This window comes from Hydractinia symbiolongicarpus, chromosome 6 (assembly GCF_029227915.1).
Source record: "Hydractinia symbiolongicarpus strain clone_291-10 chromosome 6, HSymV2.1, whole genome shotgun sequence".
Taxonomy (NCBI): Eukaryota; Metazoa; Cnidaria; class Hydrozoa; order Anthoathecata; family Hydractiniidae; genus Hydractinia; species Hydractinia symbiolongicarpus.
The window spans coordinates 30,914,962-30,941,377 of NC_079880.1; the positions used below are offsets into that span (position 1 = coordinate 30,914,962).

General features: G+C 34.0%; 1 protein-coding gene across 1 annotated transcript; it reads right to left on the reverse strand.

The window, feature by feature from the left end:
• Positions 1-15,237: 15,237 nt before the first annotated feature.
• On the reverse strand, positions 15,238-26,096 carry LOC130648155 (innexin inx3-like). Its single transcript, XM_057454192.1, has 6 exons — positions 25,943-26,096; positions 17,902-18,110; positions 17,533-17,783; positions 16,447-16,828; positions 16,123-16,351; positions 15,238-15,965 (listed from the first exon to the last, which is right to left on the reverse strand). Exons 2-6 carry the CDS (start codon positions 18,071-18,073, stop codon positions 15,722-15,724), a joined length of 1,278 nt encoding a protein of 425 aa, XP_057310175.1. The 5' UTR covers positions 18,074-18,110; positions 25,943-26,096; the 3' UTR covers positions 15,238-15,721.
• Between the last annotated feature and the right edge of the window lie 320 nt (positions 26,097-26,416).

Below are 26,416 nucleotides of genomic sequence, written 5' to 3' on the forward strand. Positions count from 1 at the left end.
ATTGAAAGGATTGGAAATGCTGGAGGGTAATATTGTGAACATTTCAGCCATTTCAGCCACTTGGGGGTAATAAAATAAACAAATACGAAAATGGTTTTTCTTCTATATAAAATCAACAAACACGTGTTTCTTCTTTTACACTTTTAACTCTACCATCTTTAGTCCTAATGCCGTTCTAGTTAAACGGCACCGAGAGTCTAGCAAACAAAAACAAATATGGCGGCAATCTAACACCCCCACTTGACGTAAAGTTCTCATTAAAAATTACTCTCCAAATAAATATTGTTTGAACATTGTCAACAAATGTTTCTTTGGCGGTTTTGTAAATATATCCGCTTTGTTTTCACTTGAAGGTATATATTCTACAGCTATCTGATTCTGTTGAAAACATTCTCTGATATAATGGTATCGGATATCGATATGTTTGGCCTTCATGTGCTTTACGGGGTTTTTTAATAACGCTAAGGCACCTTGGTTGTCATTTTTAATCACAGGCGGCTTGAGGTCAAAATTTGTTAAATCTTTGATAAGTCGTGTTAGGTAGGCGGTCTCCTGAGCTGTTAGTGAGAGGGCCATATATTCAGCTTCGCACGTTGAAAGTGCCACAGACGCTTGTTTTTTCGACCTCCAACTGATAGGTGGCCCACTCGGATTGATGCTGATACAATAACCGGTAATACTTCTTCTGTTATCCAAAGAAGAAGCCCAATCAGCATCACAAAATGCATAGAGACGAAATTCTTCATGGTTTAGTTTACGAAAAGTGAATGTATAACTCACAGTATTCTTTATATATCGAAATACATGTTTTAACATAATCCAGTCTGAATTTTCAGGCTTTGACAAGTGTTGAGACAGCTTAGTTACAACATAACTCAAATCTGGTCGGGAGCAAGTCATGGCATATACAATGCTTCCCACCATTTGACGATATAGTTTGGTGTCGTTATCGGTCTTCTCAGTATCACTGGTCTCATCTAATATATATGCGGCAGGGTTTTGTTCACATGGGGTATTCCTTGGTTTACAATCATTGAGACTGAATCGGATAAGGACATTTTTAAGGTAACGGGACTGGGACATGGTGACGTAGTCAATCCCCCTCTCAAAATCAATTCCAAGAAACGATGAGAGTGTTCCAAGATCTTTTATATTAAATCGATTCTTCAACTGGATCTTGACAGTGTTGAGCAGTTCGTCCTTACTTGATGTAATAATAATGTCATCCACCCAAACAAGTAACACAATGGTATAACCACATTGTCTACGAACAAACACACATGGATCGGCATGAGATTGGACAAAACCAATATCACATAAAAAATCATGCAGCAATTGGTGCCAATTGCGTCCACTTTGTTTGAGCCCATAAAGAGATTTATTTAACTTCCAAACATTATTGGCTGTTTCATACCCAGGAGCTGGTTGAACATAAACTTGACATTCTATTGGAGCGTGTAAATATGCTCCTTTAACGTCCATTTGATGAATGTTCCAATCTTCTTGAACAGCTACCTGTAGTAAAGTACGGATAGATTCCATTCTAGCAGTTGGTGAAAAGGTTTCTGAGTAATCTATTCCTTCTTTTTGACTGAATCCTTTTGCTACATAACGCGCTTTGTAAATTGGGTTGCTTAAATTTCCTTTGATGGTGTACACCCATTTCCCCCCCACTGCTTGCTTATTTTTGGGTAGTGGTGTTTCGGTGAACGTATCGTTGAGCTTCAAAGAGTTGATTTCTTCTTCCATCGCGCTTATCCATTGATCTGCATCATCTTGTTGAATTGCGTCATTGTATGTGTTTGGAACATTCAGATAACAACAATCATAATCGGTGTCTGCGAAATCACTACAGTGATAATCAGCATATCGTGGTGGAGCTTTGCGTTCCCTAGTTGGGTATCGAGCCTCCGGATTTCTCTCTGGGTTCTCATTTTGTTCTGAACTACTTTTTGTAGCCGGTTTAGTATTGGCTTCATTTGAAAATAAGTCGTTGCTGATGGCTGTGTTCGGCTCTTCGACATGAAATTTTTCCGTAAATTTCACAAGTCTATGTCTTGATACAGTCCTGCTGTCGGAATAGTAAACTAGATAGGCTGGACTCTCTTTGTCATACCCGACAAAAATTCCTTTACGGCTTCTTGGGTCCAGTTTCTTTTGATTATGGACGTATGCATAACATATTGTACCAAAAACATGTAATCTTGAGATGTCAGGTTTTAGTCCTGTGATAAGACCATATGGTGTTTCTCTGATGCGGTCTACAAAACAACGATTTCGAATATGTGTAGCAGCCATAACAGCATATGTCCATAAATGTTTAGGTAAGCTAGCTTCAAGTAACAATGCTCTTCCCATTTCAAAAAGGGTGCGCCAGCTGCGCTCTGCAGTGCCATTTTGATGAGGAGAATGTGGAGCAGAGATTTCGTGTTTGATACAGTGTTTTGTCAGGATAGTTTTAAAGTCCTGTGATATGTATTCCCCACCCCCATCCGATCGCATTCGTTTTACATCACCAAATGGAAAAATTTCTTCGTCAAAATTAAAGGTTTTCACTTTGCCGTAGGGCGCTATGTCTGCTAAAAATTTTTCTAATGCACGGGACGCATCAGATTTCTGTTTTAAAAAATAAGTAAACATACATCCTGTGAAATCATCATTGAAAACAAGAGCATATCTGAAGCCATTCAGTGACGCTGGTTCTATTGGTCCGGCTAGGTCGGTGTGTACAAGTTCGAAAGGAGTCGTGGCACGGATGTCTGGCTGACGATTACGAGTGTTGGTCTGCTTTGCTAGTGTACATACCTCACAGTCAAATTTTTCTCGTTCACTGATGTGCATTCCTTGAACTACAGATTCTAATTTTATCACATCATCAATATTACAGTGTCCTAATATTCTGTGCCATGTTCTCAAATCTTCTATGCGTTTTTGGCTCACATTATTTTTGTACAGATAGTATAGTCGTTGGCGTTGTTCGATTGGAAAGATTGTTCCATCTGGGGCAATGAGATTAGCATGATCATTGGAGAAGTTGACAACAGCACCTTTACGGGTTGCGGCTTGAACAGAAAAAATATTTTGAGGGTAAGTTGGTACATACAGTGCGTTTTCAAGGTTAACTTTAACTAGTTCTCCACTTTCTGTACGTAAGTATGTGACATACTTTCTTCTTTTCAATGCAACATTGTTTGATTTGCTCCCATCTGCCAATTCTATAAAATGTTCAGCTGGTTTGAAGTTGTTATCAATTTCAATCATATTTTCTTCAGAATTCACTATATGGGTTGTTGCTCCACAGTCCACGAGTAGTGTCTCACTACCATTAATTTTCATACTGAAGTCATCATTAATCTTGAATGCAAAAGAATGACTCTGATTATTATCACTCATCGACTTGGCCTGGTCACGGTTTTGTTTTCGGCAGTTACGGTTCGAGTGCGATGAAGATCTACAAACGGTACACCATTGTCGCCGACATTCACTCGCTTTATGTCCAGCAACTCCACAACTGTAACAAATGAGTTGTTTAGATAAATATTCATTTCGTGCTTTCATAATAGCTTCATTTTTATTAGCTTCTGGTTTTGTAGATCGGGCAGTTTCAGTTTCATCAAAATTTCTTAGAGCTTGCTTGAATTTGTGAAATGTGTCTACAGTTTCGGATTGTGTTATAATAGCAACAAAAGCTTTGTACTGATCGGGGAGTCCCTTGAGTACCATTGCAATTAACAAAGCATCACTGACATTCTCACCAGCTGTTTTCAATGTGGCTGCAGCTTTTTCTGCCCTCATCATATAATCAGTTACTGATTCATTGTCACTTTTCAACAATGTTGTAAGTTGGTTGTATAGGGTAATTATTCTCGGTTTGCTACTTCCTGAATAAAATTCTCTTAGTATTTTGAACGCCTTTCTTCCATCATCTTTTGCTTCACGAATGACCATTGACAAAGAACGTTCATCTAAAAATTGTATAAGTTCAGCAAATGCAAGTTCATTTTTATCTGGATCAATTTCGATACTACTAGTTCCAACTAAAGTGTCTTTAAGTTCCTTGACTCTCATGTAACCTAAAATCTTTGTTTCCCATATCTCAAATTTTCGTTCATCCCCATCAAAAATCAAGTTCTGCCACTGGTTTCTTGGTGGACTGGGCCCATAACCTGTGAACATTTCAGCCATTTCAGCCACTTGGGGGTAATAAAATAAACAAATACGAAAATGGTTTTTCTTCTATATAAAATCAACAAACACGTGTTTCTTCTTTTACACTTTTAACTCTACCATCTTTAGTCCTAATGCCGTTCTAGTTAAACGGCACCGAGAGTCTAGCAAACAAAAACAAATATGGCGGCAATCTAACAAATATTTTAGCCACGTGTGCCATGTTGTTGTCTCAAACCAAACATTCATCTGCCTCTGCAAGAGACAATAAATTCATTTAAAGTAAGCAAATATTTTAGTTTTAGCAGCTCCTGAATTTTAGGCACTTTTGTGTCAAGAAGTATTCTTAAAAGTGGTAAACCACTTTTAAGAATAGTTCTTACAAAACATGTGATTAAAATCTTTTTCTTATCAAAACAAAAGGTTTTAACTTGACCTCGATCAAATGTATTGTTTGTTTATAAAAGCCCAATGCTAAACGAGATAACTGAGGCAATTTATGTAAACACTGTCTTGGCGGTCAAAAGATGTTTTGGTGTGTATGTTAAATTTGGTATAGAGTGTATTATTAGCTACCTACCTGTATGTGTATTAGTTGGAATTTTGTTAGTTTTTTTGTTTAACGTCTTAAGGTCACAGACTTCGTGTAAGCTTCGTGTAGACGTTTATGCAACTGTGTGTCTTTGTTGCTGTTTGGGAGAGAAAACATTCTTGTAAGATAACTAAGAGACAGCTCTTTCATGAACGCAAAAGTCCAAGCTAAATGTTAATAGATCTGCAGATCCCCTTTCCTTCCCCTAAAAATCAAAATCAGAAAAGGTAATATTTGAATGTCGGCCATGTGTCCCTGTTAAGCAGGTACATATTACAAGTTCAAAAAACTTTCTGTTGTCTAAGAAATCGATGTATACAGTATGAGATATACTTAAACTTCAAAGGATTCCACCTCGTCCCACCGCCAAATTTATACGTTTAGCATATACTTTTTTATTGTGATTGTCTCTAAGAACTTTCACTTTGTGGGAACTTTTAAACAGTGCATTTTATATACAACATCCCACTGCTCATTTTAAAACATTTAAGAACATGAGAAGATCTTTTTAACTTTCACATGTTGCATTTATTTGTAATAAAATTGCTAAAAACAAAAGAATGAAGCAATACCTAATCTAAGAATAGTCCAAGTTTGTTTTATAATATTTCTTATTCTCATCTTGGTGAGCAATACAACGTATATAATTTTGTTTTAGGATAAGATATTTTGATGTCACCATAGTACCTATGATGAATATTCTTCTGACAACGAAAATCATCATCAATTAAAGAACACAGAAGATTAGTTCTGAATCCTTATAATATATATTAGAAAACTGTAAACAATGGATATATATCTGGTATAATCCACAAAGTTGGTTAAAAAATCAATCAAAATAACTTGTGAATATTCAAGTAAATCATAGAAATGATTTTCACATAAAACAATACAGATCGAAACAAGAATTGCATGTTAAAGAATGCTCTGTTACAGACTGTAAACTAATGAAAATGTCATGTTTACATATGATTATGAGTAGGATTTGTATGTATGTTGCTTTTTATGTGAGAATCTTCAGAATTGGCCTATAGTTACTAAAACTTTCCTAAAGATTTTCCAGTATTAAGATATCAGTAAATTGGGGATTGCAATTAATCAAAGGTGTTTAAATCTCCCTCCAGCACGATAATCGAACCATTCAAACTTAGAATATCTTTACGCGTTCATTGGAGATGATGCTTTTCTTTTGAAACCTGATTAGATGCGCCATGCCCTGCACAAAATACGTATCTGGAAGATAGAATTGCAAACTAACGGATGTCACGAGCAAGGAGAATTGTAGAGAATAGCGACCTCTCAATTCCGAATCTTTAAAGATTTTTTTTTTCGCGAATGTACACACTGCTACCCTTGTTACGAAAGTAGTCATTGCGTTGCACAATTATTTGATGAGAAATAACTCTGTATGGCGCAGCTGTTATTGCCCACCAGATTTTGAAAAAAGAAAGTTGGGACGGTTACAAAAACTAATTTATCTCTCTTAAGGGCAGTGTCAGTTAAGTCTATGCCTCTTGAGCTCTTTTGACACAATTTTTTATACGTGATGAATTTGTATAACGCAATGTGTGTAATCAGGAAGCGGTCGAAAGAGTACATAAAATTGTCAAAAAATAGTCGTTTTTTTTCTTTATTCAAGATACGTATGTTGTAACATTGATATAAGGGCAGTGTATGTTGACAATCATCTGTGGCTCGAAGCACTGCTAACTGTTTTAATCAAAACTAGTTTTTTTGCCTGTCTTCTTGAAATGTAAAAGGAAAAAAGTTATTATATTATAATTAATATCCAAAACTGTAATTGTAAAAAAATTTTCCGAATTAGTACCCATTTATTTGGAAGTTTTTTTACATTAGACTTTTATAAAATAAATTTGTTTAAAAAAGCTCTTTACAAGAGTTAAAAGTTAAAAAAGTTAAATATATCGCAATTGAAAATATACTATGGAAGTAAAAAAAAATCTCAACTAAAAATTCATGAACTTCAAAAATTTCAACGAAGAATAAAAACATTGCTTGTGTTTAGCAATGTAGAAAGATCCATAGGGCTTTAACTGAAAATTTATCAGAAAGTAATAAATATTAAATCATGCATAGTACATGTTTATTACCTTTGTAAACGATACTTTTTACATGGTTGATATGCTAACTTTTACGAAAGTCCATTTTTGCAGTGAAAACAGTGCTTATTAAGAAAAGCATGTACTATGTCAACAAAAAAACACAACAACATTAAGAATCACATAAGGTAAGGTCATATAACATTCAAGTATATGCTTATTTGAAGGTTCAATTATACAAAACAATACAACCAGAAAAACAACAACAAAATTTTATGAGAAAGCAAATGGTTTGTTTAACTAACTAATCATCCAAATTCAGCTAGCATTTGCTGCATTTCTATTTTTACCATAATGTTGGCTTTGCGACTATGCCTATAAGGTTTGGAACTAAACTTTTAACAAACAACGTATTTGCATCGTCATCTACTGGTTCTTTAGCCGTAGGAAGGCAGGTTGCCACTTTTTCAATCAAATCATCGATTTTTTTTCGTTGTTCCACCACCTATTTTTGGTGGAGAGAGTTAGTCTTCTAATTAAAATTAAATCGTCAATTGTAGTGGTTGTGAAATTGTCATTTGCTGTAACTTTTAATTTACCACCAGAATTGTTGTTAACGGTTACTTTTGTGTGTGGCTACTGGCACTACTGGTTGGAGTTTTTGGAATATTTATACTATTAATCAAGGTTTCTTCTGTTGTCTGGAAATCTGAATTTTCTGATGTAGATTAAGACTTAAATTACTATCTGTTTCCCTATTTGCATCATTGTCCCGGATGAAGAGCTAACTATCGAAATGTTGACATCTTGGAGTTCTTTTGTATCCTGTCCCAGACCTTGTTTGCTGATGAATTTTCTTAATACATCTCATCATCCCGTCTTGTAGATTTTTCCAACGCTTTGAAAGTTCCAATTCGAAAAGTATGAGAAAAAAAGTATAAATGTAGCTAATTTCCATTTACAAAATCAACCTTTTCCCAACAAGAAAAAAGCTTTTTTTGTTTTCTCTGAAGCACCAGGAGAGGAATGAACTGAAAGCTGGAAAAAATCATGAGAAAACAGGAAACTCTTACCATTAGATTTTGGTGCAATCATTTTCCAGGCTTCCTTCTTGTTGTTGTTGTCTTTTAAAGCTCCGGTGCTTTTATCGCGCAAGACACCTTTAATTGCTCACATTTATTAGAAGTTTATCGTCAATTTTTTTCTCCACTTCCATGTTCCCTTCAGCAGTAGAACGAAATTCCATTTCCTCTCCAACTCTAGCTGCATAAATTTCGAGCTTCTTCTGCAAGTTGTAGCTGTTTCTGTTGTTTATAAATCCATTAACACGAGAGTCAACAAACTTCTGCAAATTAACAACGTGCTGCTGCAAAGAGTCGGCCATCTTGAAAATAAGAATTGCATCCTTGCGAACAAAAATTTTCTCAATGTTTGTTTACGTTTTTGGTGCAATTTGATTGGTCGAAAACTCAACGAATTAATACCATGCGACAAAAGTAGAACCAAATCCTACTTTTGTCGTGTGCAAGTTTCATCGCTTCGACAAGACTGCGACACCACCATTGCGCAATACTTCATTTGCAAAACAATAGATTGCTCTGTTGCTCCTCTGTATGCACACGCGAAGGTGAGGCTTTATACAAAAGTGTGTTCGCGTTAATTCGGATCAAAATCTCTCTAATAATAGCCGTATTCCGTCTGTCTGTCTGTTTAAAAGGGTTAGCGATATTCCTTTGATCTTTCCGCGATTTTTAGAAACCAGGGGGTTGTTTAATCGCAAATCTTATTATTGATTAAAATAAATTTCAAAAATTACTTTCTTTTTTTAATTAATTGAATTACTTTAATTTATTGCCATAAGTAAGAAAAAAAAAATTTGGTGATAAAAATGAATGCATCTCTATAATAATACGCTAGGTGTGTCTGTCTGTGTGTCTGTGACAGGCAAAGTGGATGTCTTCATTTTCTTTTGATGTTGCCGAAAAATGCATGTCTAATATGTCAAATTCTCTGACGTTACGACGCGACGAAAATAACACTACTTTAACGTCAATATCCTATATTAAATTAATGAAGCCATTACAGTGCACCTAAAACTTTGAGGCCAAATAACTTGGAAACGAGGTGGTGACGTCAATGATTTTTCACCGCGTGGGTTACTAGGGACCAACTAGGACCAATTTGGGTAATTTTCCCAAACCTGGGTCCCCGAATCCGTTTCGGAATGGACGGGTTGATGACGTCATCGAAAAACCTTCAAATCCTAATATCTCTGCAACCGTTTGTCAAAAATACGCGATCCTATACATTTTCTTGATAAGCGTTTCAAGACCTATACAATGAAGGCAGCAGGTATACAAATTTCTAAAAAAAAAATTTGGGGGGTTTGACTGGCCATTGCTGACATCAGCAAAATGTTAAAACCCTTATGTCTCATTAACTGCTTATCAAAAAGATATGATCATATACATTTTCTTGGTCAGCGTATTAACATCTGCATAGTACAGGCAACGAATAAACTAAATTTCGCCAAATATTTTTGTAATTGCACTGCTGACGTCAGCAAAAAATCTAAAACAACCTACTTTTCCATTGTCCTTCTGTGGATTTTTCCACGGGCCTTATCGACTAGTCTCTTATAATAATACGGAGAGTGTGTCCGTCTGTCTGTGACAGGCAAAGTGGATGTGTTCATTTTTCTTTGATGTAGCCGAAATTTCCTTTGAAGTCTCCGAAAAAGTTATATCCATTTTGCCAGCGGGTTTACTTTGTTTACATCACGTGATCTAAATGAAGCAACTTGATTTGCTGAAAAAATTTTAACGGCTAACTCCCGAAATATGGTAACCCTCGACACAAAAGCAACAACAAGAAAACAGCCCCTTCGTCTTGAAAAATTGCAAAAAGTAATTCAGAGAAAAAAAAGTCCAAGAAATGAAGTGAGAAGTGGTAGCTAGAGCTAGAAGTAAAGTAGTAAAGTTAGAAGAAGAAAATAGAAGCTAGAGGTTGAAGTGGATTTGAAATCACAAATAGTAAGAACTTTGATGTTTTTAGACGTTTAGTTTTTATGTCACTGGAGCAAGCAGACTCGCATTTTCCAAGAAAAGCCTCAAATTCTTGAAGTTTCATATTTTAGCGCTTTTTTAAAAACAAACCTAGCCACCATATTTGTTTATGTTTTTGTTGCATAATTAATGTATCCCCTGGTGCGTAACTAATGTGTTTGTCCTAAAATTCAAAATGCTACATAAAGCTGTTAGCTGACTAACAAACGGAAAACTTTGGTTTGTTGAACTTACTGATCACTGTAATGGTATTATTTTTACATTACTATTGTTTCTCTTTATATGTGTTTTACTAAGCATAAATAGCTAGCTTTAGTTTTAGCTAAGTGTTCCCAGTTTAAGTATATTTAACTGGGGGTCTTAGCTACTGTTAGCTAGCTAATGTTGTCCTCCATGGGCTAGCTCTAACCTATGACTTATATTGTTATTCCTCTTTTTTAATTATCTATAGCTAGCTACCTTAGTGTCCAAACTTCTTTTCTTTTATGAGCACGAATTATGATGTAACAAGCTAGCTAGCTACCTACCTACAAAATCTTTAAAGACTTGAACTTTTGCAGATGTATTTTATATTTCTTTTCGCATTTCCTGTAAACTTTACAAAGGGACCACGTGCAGTATGACAAGTGGAATATTTTTTTTTCCAGAATTTAAAGCGTGTGTGTTAAGTTATTTTTTATTGTTTTGTTTCTGACATCCTGTTTAACTTTCGTCAGCCTACATGTAAAATGCCAGGTTATTTTTACAGGGGGGTGTAGCTAGACATTTGATTGGAAATTTACATGGGTTTTTGACTTTATTTTAATTTATGAGAGTCGTTCGGTTCGGGAAGGTTGTTCGTGTTTTTGTTTGTGTTGCAAACTGCTGTTTTTTAAAATTTTCTGTAAACTTTTGTGGGAAAAAGACCACATGCAATATACTGAAAGCACAAATTTTGTAGAATTGCCCTCCACTAAAGGCTGTTGTGTAAGCTAATAGCTTTTTCATAGTTCGTATTATAAACTTTTGTTGGGGAGAACTAAACTGTATGTGATGTCATTTTTGCTGGAAGAAAATTCCATGGTTTCACGTTTTTGTTAAGAATTTTATAATTGTGGTAATATATAACTGTGTTTGGTGATGATGAAAAAACTTTTTTGTTTTTTATATTTTATGAAATGCCTGATTTTTCTATAATTTGATGTGTTTCATAACCTTTTTGTGGCAGATTTATGGGCAATAGCAATATAGAACATGCTAAATGAACTGATTTTTGTTGATTTGGATGTGCTCCTCAAAAACCGATCTGTTTTACATTTTGTGTTAACTTGTGTGAGGACGGACCGTATATACACTCTGTTTTCCAAAAGTAATATCTTTGTTGATTCAAATTTACTCCTTATTTATTTTTGACATTCACGTTTAAAATGGTTGGTAAAGGTAACTACAGATCATCATACAAAGGAAAATTTTTTTGTGTTCTTAACCTGTTAATTTTTACAATTTGTGTATATTTTTGGGAAACAGGATAGTATGTAATTGAATAAATGTTTTCCAGATATAAATTTGATGTTTTTTGACACTTCTGATTGAAATATTAAAGGTTTTCAACGAAGTAAATATTTGAGATGTGTTATTTCTGACTTTATTATTATTGTTAGTGTTGTACTTGATTCTAACATTATTTTGATTAGTGTTTCAAGCTCTACACATAATCTTTGTTGATTCAAGTTTATTCTTTGCTCATTGATTTTTTGACATTTATGTTTAAAATTGTTGGTAAAGGGCAGTGCGGAACTACAAGAGAAAATTTTTGTGTTCTTAACTGGTTGATTTTTACATTTTGTGTAAATTTTTGTGGGAGAGGATGGTAATGCAACTAAAATGACTGACTTTTCTAGATTTCTAAATTTTATGTTTTCCAAACTACGGCTTTTTCATATTTTTGTATAAGCGTAAGGGAAAAACAATATTTAAAATGTGTAAAAAACTTATTTTTGCTAACTCTTGGAGGCCTCCTTTTTGACACTTCAGAATAAAATACTGAGGGTTTTCAACATAATCACTTATAAGATGTAAATATTTGAGATGCCTTATTTTTGAAATTGTTATTATCCGTGGTGTGACTGTTGGTGTTGTAACTGTCGGTCTTCTTACTGTCGGTTTTGTGAGTTTAGTGTTGTGAGTGTCGATGTTGTGAGTGTCGTTGTTGTAACTTTTTATCAACTAGATTTTACACCTTGCAAGCTGTTCTTTTTTATTTTGTGTAAGATTTGTGTGGAGGATTTAATGTGATTTGATATTTGACATTTTGTGTAAGATTTTAAGAACATTTTTTTGTATATACACTGCTGACGTCAGAAAAACTTCTAAAAGAACCTATTTTTCCATTGTCCTTCTGCCTAAGTGGATTTCTCCACGGGCCTTATCGACTAGTCTATTTAATAATACGCCAGTTCCGTGTGTCTGTCTGTCACTTTTGCAAAGTGGATAAAATTTCTTTGATAAAATCTATAAAACATCGCCTATAAATTTGTTCTGTAAATTAGCAATTTTTGACGTTAAAGCAATATTGACGTCAAAGGAAAGTATATTAAGATTAGTGAAGCCATTGCATTGCACTTTTAAATTTAAGGCTTAATAACTTGGAAACGGGTGGAAATAACTGACGTCATCTCCTGTGTGGGTAACTAGGGAATACCTGGGACCAATTTGGGTAGGTTTCCCAAACCTAGGTCAAGGAATCCGTTTCGGAATGGACAGGTTAATGACGTCATCAAAAAACCTTTAAACCCTAATATCTCTGCACCTGTTTGTCAAAAGTACACGATCCTATACATTTTCTTGATCAGCGTTTCAAGATCTATACGATGAAGGCAACAGGCATACAAATTTCTGAAAAAAATGTTTTGGTGTTCTGACAGGTCTCTGCTGACGTCAGCAAAATTTAAATAACGGTTGTTTTTCTCTGTTATCCTGCCTAAGTGGATTTTTCCACGGGCCTTATTGACTAGTCTATATAATAATACGCCAGTTCTGTCTGTGACTTTTGCAAAGTGGATTATATTCTTTACAATTTTCTTTAACAAATTCTATAAAACATTGCCTATAAAATTGTTCTGTAATGTACCAAACTTTAACGTTTAAATAGTATTGACGTCAAAGGAAAGTTAATTAAGATTAGTGAAGCCATTACAGTCCACTTAAAACTTTGAGGCCAAATAACTTGGAAACGAGTTGGCGACGTCAATGTTTTTTCACCGCGTGGGTAACTAGGGACCACCTGGGACCAATTTGGGTAATTTTCCAAACCTGGATCCCAAAATCTGTTTCGGAATGAACGGGTTTATGACGTCATTAAAAAACCTTTAAACCACAATATTTCCGTAACCGTTGGACAAAAGTACATAATCCTATATATTTTCTTGATCAGCATTTCAAGAGCTATAACATGAAGGCAACGGGTATACAAATTTCGGAAAAATAATTTTCTGTACCTTTATTAGGGACTTTGCTGACATCAGCAAAATTTTTAAACCCGTAAATCTCATTAACCATTCATCAAAAGCACGTGATTACATACATTTTCTTGATCAGCGCTTTAAGGTCTACACAATAAAGGCAACGTAAAAACAAGGTTCTAATTTTTTTTGCAGATGGGTTGCTGACGTCCTCAAAATTCATATGACGCTTATTTTTCAATTTTATCCTGCTTCAGTGGATTCTTCCACGGGCTTTATCGACTAGTTATCTCTATAATAATACGCTAGGTGTGTCTGTCTGTGTGTCTGTGACAGGCAAAGTGGATGTCTTCATTTTCTTTTGATGTTGCCGAAAAATGCATGTCTAATATGTTAAATTTTCTGACGTTACGACGCGACGAAAATAACACTACTTTAACGTCAATATCTTATATTAAATTAATAAAGCCATTACAGTGCACCTAAAACTTTGAGGCCAAATAACTTGGAAACGAGGTGGTGACGTCAATGATTTTTCACCGCGTGGGTAACTAGGGACCAACTAGGACCAATTTGGGTAATTTTCCCAAACCTGGGTCCCCGAATCCGTTTCGGAATGGACAGGTTGATGACGTCATCGAAAAACCTTCAAATCCTAATATCTCTGCAACCGTTTGTCAAAAATACGCGATCCTATTATACATTTTCTTGATAAGCGTTTCAAGACCTATACAATGAAGGCAGCAGGTATACAAATTTCTAAAAAAAAAATTTGGGGGGTTTGACTGGCCATTGCTGACATCAGCAAAATGTTAAAACCCTTATGTCTCATTAACTGCTTATCAAAAAGATATGATCATATACATTTTCTTGGTCAGCGTATTAACATCTGCATAGTACAGGCAACGAATAAACTAAATTTCGCCAAATATTTTTGTAATTGCACTGCTGACGTCAGCAAAAAATCTAAAACAACCTACTTTTCCATTGTCCTTCTGCCTAAGTGGATTTTTCCACGGGCCTTATCGACTAGTCTATATTATAATGCCCGTGTACGTCTGTCTGTCACTGAAAATGGTGGCTTAGCTGCACAATAGCGAGAAGCACGCAAGGCGATATAAAAAGGACGGGCGAACCCGTGGATTTTCCACGGGCTAACGACTAGTATAATATATTTTTTTATATTCAGCCCGCGCGCTAATTGGAGTTACAACAGATGCGCAAATTTAGTCTTCGACGTTTCCATTAGGCGTAAAAAAATTAACTCCAATTAGCACACCTGATTAACGCGAATTAACGCCAGATGGAAACCAAGCTGAATTGTATATGCTTACAATTTTAAACGAGCACCAAGCATAAAATGTTCGCTATTTTGACCTCGTTGTCGATCACTTCTTCAGCAATATTCAACACTGTTATTTTTTCTGTTATTCTGTTTGTGATCACGATGTTGATGACGATGGAAACGAGACTGAGTTAAAAATTATTGAATTATTCTTTTAGTTTTTCTAAATATTTTTATTTATCTTAATAGAACATCTGTGAGATTTGTTTGTTTTATTTTATCATTTGTTTTATTTTCCTTCGGACGTATATCTGTTTTAATGTTTTGAAAACGATCGACGGGAGAAGGCAGTTAAAACAGTATAAAATGCGGGAGAGAGTTATTATATCTCTTTCATCTCTTTCATGATCATCTTTATCAACAGAAGACGTCTTCCAAAAGAAAGTGGAGACGTAGCGTACCTTCTCAGATTCGATAAATAATCACGTGAACGTCTCCTCACTTACCTTTCACCTTTTTTATTTACCCTTTTTTTGCACACCTGGATAACCCTTCTAAATTGCGCCATTCCATTGGCAAGTGCCATTATGGCTGAAAAAACATGTTGTCAATAAAAAATGGTTGTGAAGGGACTTTCACATGCTCTTCTTAAAAATAACATCATAAGAAATACAACGCATGGTTTACAAAAACATTGTTGCTATAGGAACATTGCGAAATACAAAAAAACAAAAGGAGTCTTATACCTATCATGACTATAAAATCGAAACTACTACAAGGAAGACTTATACAAAACAATCGCCTTGTCAACAGGCTCCAGGATCATAAAACTGAAAAATAAATTTAGAGGTTGAGAACTTTTTTTCCATACCTCTGTCTTTTTCCTACCAACTTGTTTCGACTGTCAAAGTTGCATTTGGAAACTCACAGATTGGTTACAAATACGTCAAAAATTAACTATGCTATTTGTCAAAACTTATTATTAGAATACTGATGCAACTTTAGAAATCCTATTTACAATTTTTCTTTCTCGTACAAAAATACCCTGTAGAAATTGTTACCGGTCTTTATAAAACAAGTCCGACATATCAAGTTACTTCATCACAAAGTTTTTAAAGTGCGAATGTTCCGTTGGATGGCTTTCTTTTCATTGGATAGCGAGGAGGCTCAGATTTTGGGTTATCGAAACTTGAATCGATGCTGTGTGCAGGTGAACCAAGAATCTTCTCCCTTAATTTTTCCAGAACGTCTCCGTACACCAGCTGGTTCTTCTTGCGCATGAATTCAAGATATTCCACTTCTCTGTAGGTTAAAACATCAAATATTCTTTTGGCTGAGTTGTTCGAACCCAATCGTCTAAAAAAATGAGGTTGTTGCATATGGTTAACACATTGAATGGCAATGGTTTAGAATATATTTTATGGAAATGAAATGCGAAAGAAATCTGAAAAATATCAAATGTACATAAAATAAAAATATAGCAATATAACAAACAAAACACTCAATCACTAACCTGATTCCGACCAGTCCTATGACATAATTGAACAAAAGAATGAGAAGACCAACAAGGGAAGCGACAATTCCAATGATCATAGCGAACCACAATAACATAAACACGTATTGATACAAGATATGTTGAGACATTTCACACAAAACTACATGTACGTTATTGTGAGTTTCAACAAGGTGTTCTGCTGAGCTGTGAACTTCACACAATCCGAACGGTGGAAGCAGTTCATTACCTGGATAAAAAATGAACTTCGCTAAATAAGAGTTCTGAAGTGCACGGGTATGAAATATAAAAAATATAGTTAGTAATAAAGTGGAATAGTCTTACTTGGCTTGGGAAAATCTCTATATCCCATGTAATCATGAGCCATAGTGTTGTTCTTTCTAGCCCAATCCACCCATTTGCGACCGTAACCATAAAATTCACCTTCTAGAACTGAGTTTGTTCCAAAAAAGGCAAGGAAATTGACAATGATGTAGGCAACTTTAACACCTATATTTGCAATCTGTTTAGCTGTCAGCATCTTACTGCATTTTCCTCGTTGCTTGCGATCTTTAAAGTAATACTTGACAATACCATCAATATCTGTTTCATTCTTCTTAATAGCTTCACGCAAGTTGATTAGATCATGATTGACCGTCTTTGAAATCATGTATGGCAGGTAATACAACAATGCCAATGCACACACATAGAACGGCATGTACTGGTACTAGATAAAAAAATGAATATACATTAATAAACATCTTGAAAGCTTAGCAGCCTTAACAGCCATAGTGTCTATCTCTAACTTATCAAATGTACAACGTTAACGTAGAGTCCATTCCACGCTTTAAATGTCAGATTTAAAAACATACAAAAGATTAAATACATTAAATCAAAGAAGCCCTAACAGTGCTATCCTGCTAATATGTAGTAAATCTATCCTCTTTAATATAATTTGAGTGGTTCTTGTGAAAGATTTGAAATAGTTTATTGTTAAGGACAGTTAAGTATAAGATCACCTCCAAAAAAGATGGCTTTTAATTCAAAATTAATATAAAGAGCCGCAGGACCTCAAGGAGCCGAGATGAAGAGGGAGATAAAAATTAAGGAAAAAGACTTAATTAAATTTTTTTTTGACATTCGCAATATAAAAATGGCTGCAGATGCGTCCTATATACAAATGAGTGCAGTTTTGTTTTTTAGGTGCATTAATTTCAATATTTTTATTAATAGAATTAGAGAAAAGAAAATCATTGGCGTGACAATTATTTCGTTTTTTTTCGTTTTTTTTCGTTTTTTTTTTTTTTTTTTGGGGGGGGGGGTGCTATTTCGGCGTGAATTAAGAGAAGATAAAAGTCAAAAAGTTTTAGAATCAAAGCAACGCCGTGTGGGTTCTTTTCTAACAAAAATAAGGCTAATGAAATAACGAACCTGTATGAAAAACGTTTTGGTCATTTCTTTGCACACGTAATTGGGATTGTTTTTAAACGGTCCCTTTTGCTCTTTGTCAGCGTTGCATAAATGACCTCCCGGCATCAAACCATTGTCAACCAAGTCTTTAGGAACTCCATAATATGCAACTTTACCAAGCTTGTCCATCAGTTCTCTATAAACGAACATTCCTTGTACCCAGCATGCATTAGAGACAAACTTGTCAAAGTCTTCTGCTGCCTTTTGCTCATCTATGGAGAAATAAAGAAGAAAATTACATGTAAACGAATGAAATAAGAAAGAAAAGATATACTTACCTGGAACGAACGAACAAACGAACGAACAAACAAATCAATTAATAATATTTACCTGGCACAACACAATTAAATTTATCGCTATACCAACTGATACCAAGCACAATAGTGCAAGCCAGTAGAATTTTCACCATGAAAATACGATTATATTGATCGGAATAACTATCATGGCGTGGTTTTATTTTGATCTTAAATAGATCTTTAATGTCGGTAGCTACCATAGACATTCTGAACTATGTTCTTAGTAGTTTGTTGCTATGTTACCTGGACATGAAAAAAGAAATGTTAATTGCTATGCTTTTTCACAACATTACTCATCAGACTTGATATTAATTCTGAATCTGTAGTAGTTTCTCATCAAATGTACACTATTTTTTTAAAAGCACAAAATTATAATGAGAATAATCATCAATAAAAAGTCGAAATTTACTCAAAAGTGCAAAACTTTAATGTTAGCCTGTAAGCACGCGAATAAGGCAAAAACTGAATACTGTATGCCCTGAGAAGCATATTATTTAAAGTTGGCACGTTTTCAGTTTTAAACTTGCTATTTTTACACTTTAATGTTATTCTTTTCGAGCAAAAAATGCTGTTTGTTAAATTGTCCAGGTCTTAATTGCACTTTTTTAAAAATTTTTATCCTGGCCTGTTATTAAAGTCTCCACCCCTTTAACTCGATCATTTATATAAAATGTGCATATACTTTCAACAGAATTCCAACTGACTTGTACTTAAAAACTTACACTTGTTTTGTCCTTAAGAAATAAAAAAGAAATTGTTGTAGTTAACAAAAGTTCTAGATAAGCATGTTAGTGAAGCTTGGAGTGTATTTTATCTGCTTTTAAAAAAAAATGTTTTTAGTTTTAAAAACGAAGCACATTTAATCATTTTAATAGTCAAATACACGTACGGTGGAAGGTGTATATAATTTCTATTGGATCACCGTATAATTTGACTCATTTTTCCAGTGATTTAAGATTCATTTTTCCCTAAATTTCTGATTAAGCAAATTAACGTGGTGTTTTTAGCGATTTAGTGTTTCTGTTGTTTTTTAAAGATGGAAGGAACTTCTCCAAGAAAAAAAGGTATTTTTTGAATATCCTAGCCACATTATGAAGCTAGTATATCACTATTTTCTACCTATAATGAAACCTTTCTAAGCCTCTACCTCGCTGATGCAAATTTCGAAGGCTCACCTACAGCTGGCTAGCATTAAATGTGCTATCTAGTTATATCTAGTTAGCATAAAAGAAGCTACTTAGACGGCATAAAACTAGCTTCGTAGCTACCATAAAACTATACATAGCTTGCATAAAAATAGTTTGTGACAGGCTCAGATTTTCGAACTACACATACTATACACAATAAGTAAGATAATTTTGCTCTGATCAGAACTGTACATCACAATCTCGCCAGCCAGTTACAATTTTCCATAAAATATGTCTGGTAATTTTAGCCAAAAACAAAGGACCAAAAATTTTAGTAAATCTGCAAAGACATCCATATTCTACAGATAAAACTCTTTGTTCCCTCATAATCACCACAACGCCCAGTCCCAACTTGCAATTTCAGCATGGACACTGAGAACGGGGAGCCACAATTTTTCTGAAGGATTGTAGCTAATGTCACTGACACCAGCGGAGTAGACATTAGGTCAGGAAATCAACTTTTTTACCCTACGGGTAGGCATAGTAATGCCGGATATCATGTTTGTTTATAATAAATAATAATTTCTATTTTAACACCAATAGTAACAAAATACAAGGTTAAACTTTCAGAAATAATTGTTTTACCAGTTTTTTGTCCGTCAGATTCCGAAGAAATTGTACTAGCGTTGGCCTGTGAAATATTGGGTCTGGAACTGACTGTGATATTTTTAATAGAAAAGTACGGGATCATATTTCTTGAAATCAAACCTTCTTTGCTTTGGCGAAGATGAAACCGTTTGATTGAACAAAATAAAACACGTGGGAAATTGGTTTCAACTAAAATTGACATGTAGAATTTTTTGCTTGGAAACCTAGAGGACCTAGACACACTTTTTAATCCGTTAAATAGTTTCTTTAGACAATTAAGTGAATAATTAACAAAAGAAAAAATATACTTTTGAAAATATTATAATAACGTAAAAAAGATAAAATGGATGTTGTTATCACAAAAGCGGTTTTAAATGTACTTTAATGAAATTTGATAAGTAAACTTTACTTGATAAGTCAAACAATCTACTTGATAAGTAAAGCATGCAAGAGGCATAGTTAAAATATATTATCTTTATAAATGTTTTGGCTTGTAAATGTTATTTTGTGGTTTTTGTTAAGTAGTACTTAGTGTCATAAAGACAGCTTACTTGTTGAAAAGATATTGCAGTGTTACTGGCCAACACAGGCTAGATTACACTTTCGTTGTTTGGTGTTTTGTTTCCAGGTGGTTGTCGGGTACATAGCTACAACGTAGCCTTCAAGTACCTTATTCGTATTAATTTTTGAACGTTCGCGAAAAAATGTTTGCTATACAGTACAAAAAATTATACAAACTATTAAGAAACAAATTGATCGCGGAAAGACATTTTAAAGGCATCTAAAAACTTTTTAAAACCCTGAATTTTACTGTTTTTTGTTGTTATTTCCGAAGGAATTCTGATTTGAAAATAGTTAATATGCAGAAATGCAATACAGTGGAATCTCTCTAAAGCGGACATGGTCTGAAGCGGACATGGTCTGAAGCGGACATGGTCTGAAGAGGACACCTCTATATAACGGACACTATTGCTTGGAACGGACTGATTTCAGGTCAAACTCTCACAAGAAAATCTCTATAAGGCGGACAGTTATAAGGCGGACACTTTATAAGACGGACACATTTTTTCGCACCAAATGACATTCTCCCTTGAAAAAGCGCTGTGTAAAGCGGACACATGAAAAAAAACAACCACTTGTTAAAGGAAAGTCGAGACATGCTGTCATGAGTTACGAAAAAAGTGGAAATCTCCAAATATCAAAAAGAAAACAAACTTCAATCCGAGTTTTTTACGAGCAGATTATAAAACACAATGTATTTGTTAGTTGATATTTTCTTTGTTTGTATAACAGTAGAGCGTATGAATAATACAAGTTCACATTCATCAAATTACATATCCTTCCTTGATTTGAAAGGAATAGAACAAAGAAATAACGTACAAGCCAATGTGAGAAAATCCTTAGTGTAAAGTAAACCTCTTTATGTCGGATATTTTTGAGGTTCCAATGGTATGAGTATAGAGTATATTCCATGTATGTAAAGAAAAATGACGGATTCGACTTTTAACCCCTATATAGTATATACTTCAAAAGTTATATTCAAAAATAATTGGGAGAGAGCTTTTTTAGCATTAGGGTTAACCCTATTCATGCTTGGTTATTTAGGCGCTCCCCAATGCTATAAGGCGCGATTAGTTTTTAGGAAAATTAAAGCTAAATAAAAGGTTTCGAAGCCCATAAAAAGTTAGGAAAAAAGTTTAACATGGGGGAATCAGCCTCCCTTCCTCCCCTCCCTAGCACGCATTCGATTAAAAAGTTATGACAATAGATATTATTTAAAAGGAACTGTGCTCTAGAATACATGCAGAAGTTAGTATCCAATTCGTATTCTATCTCTATAATAATACCCGTATACGTCTGTCCGTCCGTCCGTCTGTCTGTCACGCAAAATGGTAGCTTAGCTGCGCAGGTAGCGAGACGCACGCATTGCGTTATAAAAAGGACGGCGAACCCGTGGATTTTTCCACGGGCTAACGACTAATTTGTCTATATTTGCTTCAGTGCCTTCTAACAGATGATGACGTAAATGCAAACAAGCCAGCGATGAAGTAGATTATCAAGACGCTATTGTTTATCTTGCTGACGCAGTGTTTAATGAGAACAGGAAATACCCCATCAAATGAAGACACTTTTCAAATAAAAGCAAAACTGTGATAAAACACATTTTAGCTTTTGGGAATTTCTAATTTGTGTCAAAGGTTTTTTTCAAAGGGAGCTGTTTTAGAGGGCTGGACAAAAAAGAAGATTAGTAGTAATTTGATATTTGAGTTCATTAGACCTACATGATTAAACTTCTTTCTGAGACAGGAACGTTTTTATCAAGTGATCTATGTAAACATGGGTTTGAAAATAGCTTATTTGTAAAAATCTGTTTTTTTTTGTAAGAACCTATATAATCTGACCAGGGGCTGGTTGTTTTTATTTTTGAGGCTTTTTTTTATTTTGTTTATGGTAAGAACACAAGTTCAGAATTTTTTCCTAAAATGTCGTTGAAGTTTTTGTGTTTTTATATAAAAAATAGGTTTATTTGTTATTAATATGGTACTCTATTATTCTTAAAAAATAGAGTTAGAGAAAAAAACAACTATACTTCCTAGATTGTTATTATTTTCTGTCAAAATGCTCGGTTGTTTTTAGCTATGAAAAAAAAAAAAGATTTTAGGTCTATTTTTCAGCAAAATTTGAGACTCATGTTCTTATAAAGTTGTTCTTATAAAACGCGTGCATTAATGATTATCTGACAAGTTGATTAAGCATGTCACTAGGTCGTGATCCTTTGCTTTTGTTGTCATATAATATTACATCATCTTTGTCGTAGAAAATTACGGTAACTAATTAGTCAACATAACGAATAGTGCAAGGCGATAGGCTTAAAATTTACCACTTCAGAAAATATGTTTCTTCCTACAATTTTATCAGAATTAATTCAAAAAGTATTTGTGATCTGTGATAAGTTTGGAATTTTAAATAAAACTTTCGATTTAAATGACTCCTCCTGGTTAATGAATTATAATAAATAAACTGCATCAATAAAAATTTTAATGGTCACGAGCTCAACCATTTCAATCTTTGATATGCGTAACTCATTTCGTCTGACATAATCATACTACAAATTTTTTCTTCAGTTATTATGCTCAGCAATATCGGTGTCACCGAAATTCTTAACTACCTTAAATAATGACTCCCCAGTCATAATAAACTAGTTTATAATGACCCCCTAGTTAAGTTAAACTAGTTAATAATAACTCCCCAGTCATAATAAACTAGTGAATTGTTACCCCATAGAGTCAACATTTCCTAGGAATTAATAACTCACCCAGTTTATTTTGACTCCCTTATATTTCTTTTTAGATAGAACGATAGAAAGTCAGCTCAGTTACTAAAATTTATATGACCAAAATTTTACCCGACTTTATGACCCGACCAAGATCTTTCCCCGAATTTATTGCCTTAACTAAAACATTTGTTAGCAAACTCTTTCTGCATTTTTTGACGTAAATTTGTGCTTTGAATTCATCATCATCATCATTCTCGGCTTAACGTCTGTTTTCCATGCTAGCATGGGTTGGACGGGGTACATTAATGACCCTCTTGCAACCTGAATTGAAAAAAAAAGGTTTAAGTGACTTAAAGGATCTAGTAGAATTTAACAATTTTCGAAGTTAATCAGCGGGGAGTGACAAAGCTTGCTGTATTTTCCATCTGGATATTTTTTTGGTTTCAAATATACTTTAATATCACTAAGTGGCTCTGCCTTTGAACTTCTCTTTAAAAAAGGGGAGTGTTTATTAACTGGGGAAGTCATTATTTACTAGGTTATTTCTACTCTAGGGGAGTTATTATTCTCTATTTTGACACAGGAAGTTAAGATAATCTGCTACACCGGTACACAAGAAGCTGCGACAAAAAAAATTGCTCTGGGAACCGAGTTACTTAATTATGTCTAGTCGGTAACCCGTGTAGAAATCCACGGGTTCACTCACTCGTCCTTTATATATCGCATTTCGTGTTTCCGTAACACGAATTTTTTTCTCGGGCACAAACAGACAGACGGAATACTATTATTAAAGCTTACCTCCCGTGAAAAAAAAGTTGTTTTTATATTAACTAAGCTATAAAAGCTATTTTTCTTCGAGATATAAATCTTGAAAATTAATTAATTATGCGGAAATATATATATATATATGACATCATCGATTAGATGCTTAGGAAGAATTGCTGGTATGAATGATAAATAGGGTAACTAAGAATTAATATTCATGTAAATTATTATTTCAGAATACCTATAGCTGGATAGGTAAAAACATATTGGCACCACCTCATACCTTGATAGAACTCATTTTTTCTAATCGATGATGTCATACATTAATTAATATAATTATCAAAACTTTTGAGTCAAAAATGTTAAGACCGATCGAAATATTTTAAAAAAATAAAATATCCGTAGCCAACTTTCCAAGGTCTTTCATATGAATCCGTCTTTTTTTTCGCAGTTTTCGCAGGAGGTAAGCTTTAAATAGTGGTCAGTTTTTTTTTATCCTCAAGAGGGATTCTTTTATTTATTCGGTTGTTCGTTTATTTTTTTAAAAAAGCAAAAACTTTGGATATTTGACTACTTCATTATGCGCGAAATAAAACATATTAAACAAAATTACATTTCTAAAGAGATGGAACTCTTTAAAATATTTGTTTAACCCTATTCGGTCCGGGGTTTTTCGAACATACTATGACCGGGGGGGGGGGGGGGGGGGGCGGATTCCGCCCCCCCCCCTCAATAACTTTTCATAGGATTGTTCAAATTGAATCAAACTTGGCACACTTATAGTACGTTATAAAAGGAACAAAATGGCGGCAATAAATTTTTGCTTGCGTCAGCATATTTCCATGTGACGTTATCAAAAGCTTGAAAATTGTTAAAAATGCCACTATCTGCTTAAAATATAATTACTTTTGTTCTAGAGTGAATTTTTACATTCTGTTTGAAGTTTCTGAAAGCTAAATAAATTTTTTTTGACATATCTTCCGGTTTTTACATTGATCAGAAAAAAAAATTGCCAAAAATTGCCCGAATATCCGTTTTTTCCGATTTTCGGGTAAAATCCGACAAAATCGGGAAATCGGATTAGTCACGTGTCAAAATTATTCAAAATGATTCTTCTTGATGAAACAAAGTTGTGTTGCAAGTTTCAAGTTTTAAGGATAATCCTAACAGGAGTTATTATATTTTTCCCATTATAAGGATTTCATAGAGATTTTAGAGGTAGTTTCGAGTAATGGCCAATATTAAAGCCTCCGAAAGGTATGGGACCTAAAAATTTAGCATGCAGGTGTCTAATAGATAAATGTTGAAACTCAGTAAGTATCATAGCCATATAGGAAAGCAATCAGGAGTTATTAAAAAAAAACCGTCAGGGGTGGCGGAATCCGCCCCCCCCCCGGACCGAATAGGGTTAACAGGTGACTCTATTTGTTTTTTTCTGTAAAGAATTCAGGTCGAGCATATTCTCAAATGTTTTCAGTTTTTGCCAAAATCTCAGCCTTGACCTTCTGATAAACTTACGTTATGTTGAAAAAAAAGCGAAGAATGGAGTACGTACATATTGTTTTTATATAAGAATTGTAATGTTTTCAAAAAAAGGAATACAGTATGTACAAACGTTTTTGTTCTGAAAATCAATAAAGCTTTACCCCATTATACACTTTTTAAAAGGATAATTTTATTAGAGAAATGAGGCTGAGAATTACTGGAGAATAGGTGCCAAAAAAGATCAATGGCGAGGTTGAAATTTTACTGAAAACCCCCACAATAAATGAATCAATTGTTGCGATTTTGCGAAACTTGTAATTGGATTATACGTGGCAATTATTTGTAATTTGTTTTAGAACAATTAAAAAGGTCCAGAAATACCAATAATATCAAAAAAAAATAAAAATAAAAACATCTTAGCGCAACTTTCCTAGTTTTTATAAAAAAAGTACAAGTTTTAGCTAAAAATGCTTTTCGACTCTAGCGATTAAGTTTATTTATTATTTCAATCTCCAATATGTTTTGTGAGTTAACTAGCGAGCCAAACTTTTTTAGTTGAGATAACACAAAGCAAAACTTTTAACTGCCAATGTGAATTGCAATAAAATTATGCGACAAAAAACTTATAAATATTTAATGCTCATGGGGTAAAAATCCATTTTGGTAAATTTTTAAAAAATCTAAGGTAAGAACTATTTATAATGTAATTAAATATAAATAAATGTAGTTAAAACTTATATAAAAATAGAATAAAACCAAAATTATTAACTTACATATAAATAAATCTCTTTTAGAAAATGTCCGTACGTTTTGTCACCTATGTCTTCAGTAAAACGTTACTGAACTTTTTTGATATTATGATTACACCCTCCGCCATTGAGCTTTTTCTCCCATGGCTCGTTACGCTTTATTTGAAGTTAATAACATCAATAGAGAAGTGTCTAAACACATTTGTGATATAGGGGTCTGGTAATAATACTACTATTGTTTATTTAAGCTCATGAAAAGATTTATTGTTTTAAATTTTTAAACGTCATTAAAAACAACTTGAATTTATCATGATGACATGGTTTCTATTCTCGAATCAAGTTTACCCTACCCTTACGAACATAATTGCTTTCTTTATTCAATTTTCATGTTTACATTTTATAATGTATAATATTTTCTGCTTTTCTTCGTGTTATTATCAATTTATCATTTCACACCAGTCCACACACACCGTAATGATCCCATTAAACGTCAAGGTG

What these genes read in the sequence shown, in the direction of transcription:
- LOC130648155 (XM_057454192.1), bottom strand. Translation starts at nt 18,073, where the DNA reads ATGTCTATGGTAGCTACCGACATTAAAGATCTATTTAAGATCAAAATA. An exon ending in ATTTAATTGTGTTGTGCCAG is followed by an intron (nt 17,784 to 17,901) that starts GTAAATATTATT and finishes ATTTCTCCATAG; the next exon opens with ATGAGCAAAAGGCAGCAGAA. An exon ending in ATAGGACTGGTCGGAATCAG is followed by an intron (nt 15,966 to 16,122) that starts GTTAGTGATTGA and finishes TCATTTTTTTAG; the next exon opens with ACGATTGGGTTCGAACAACT.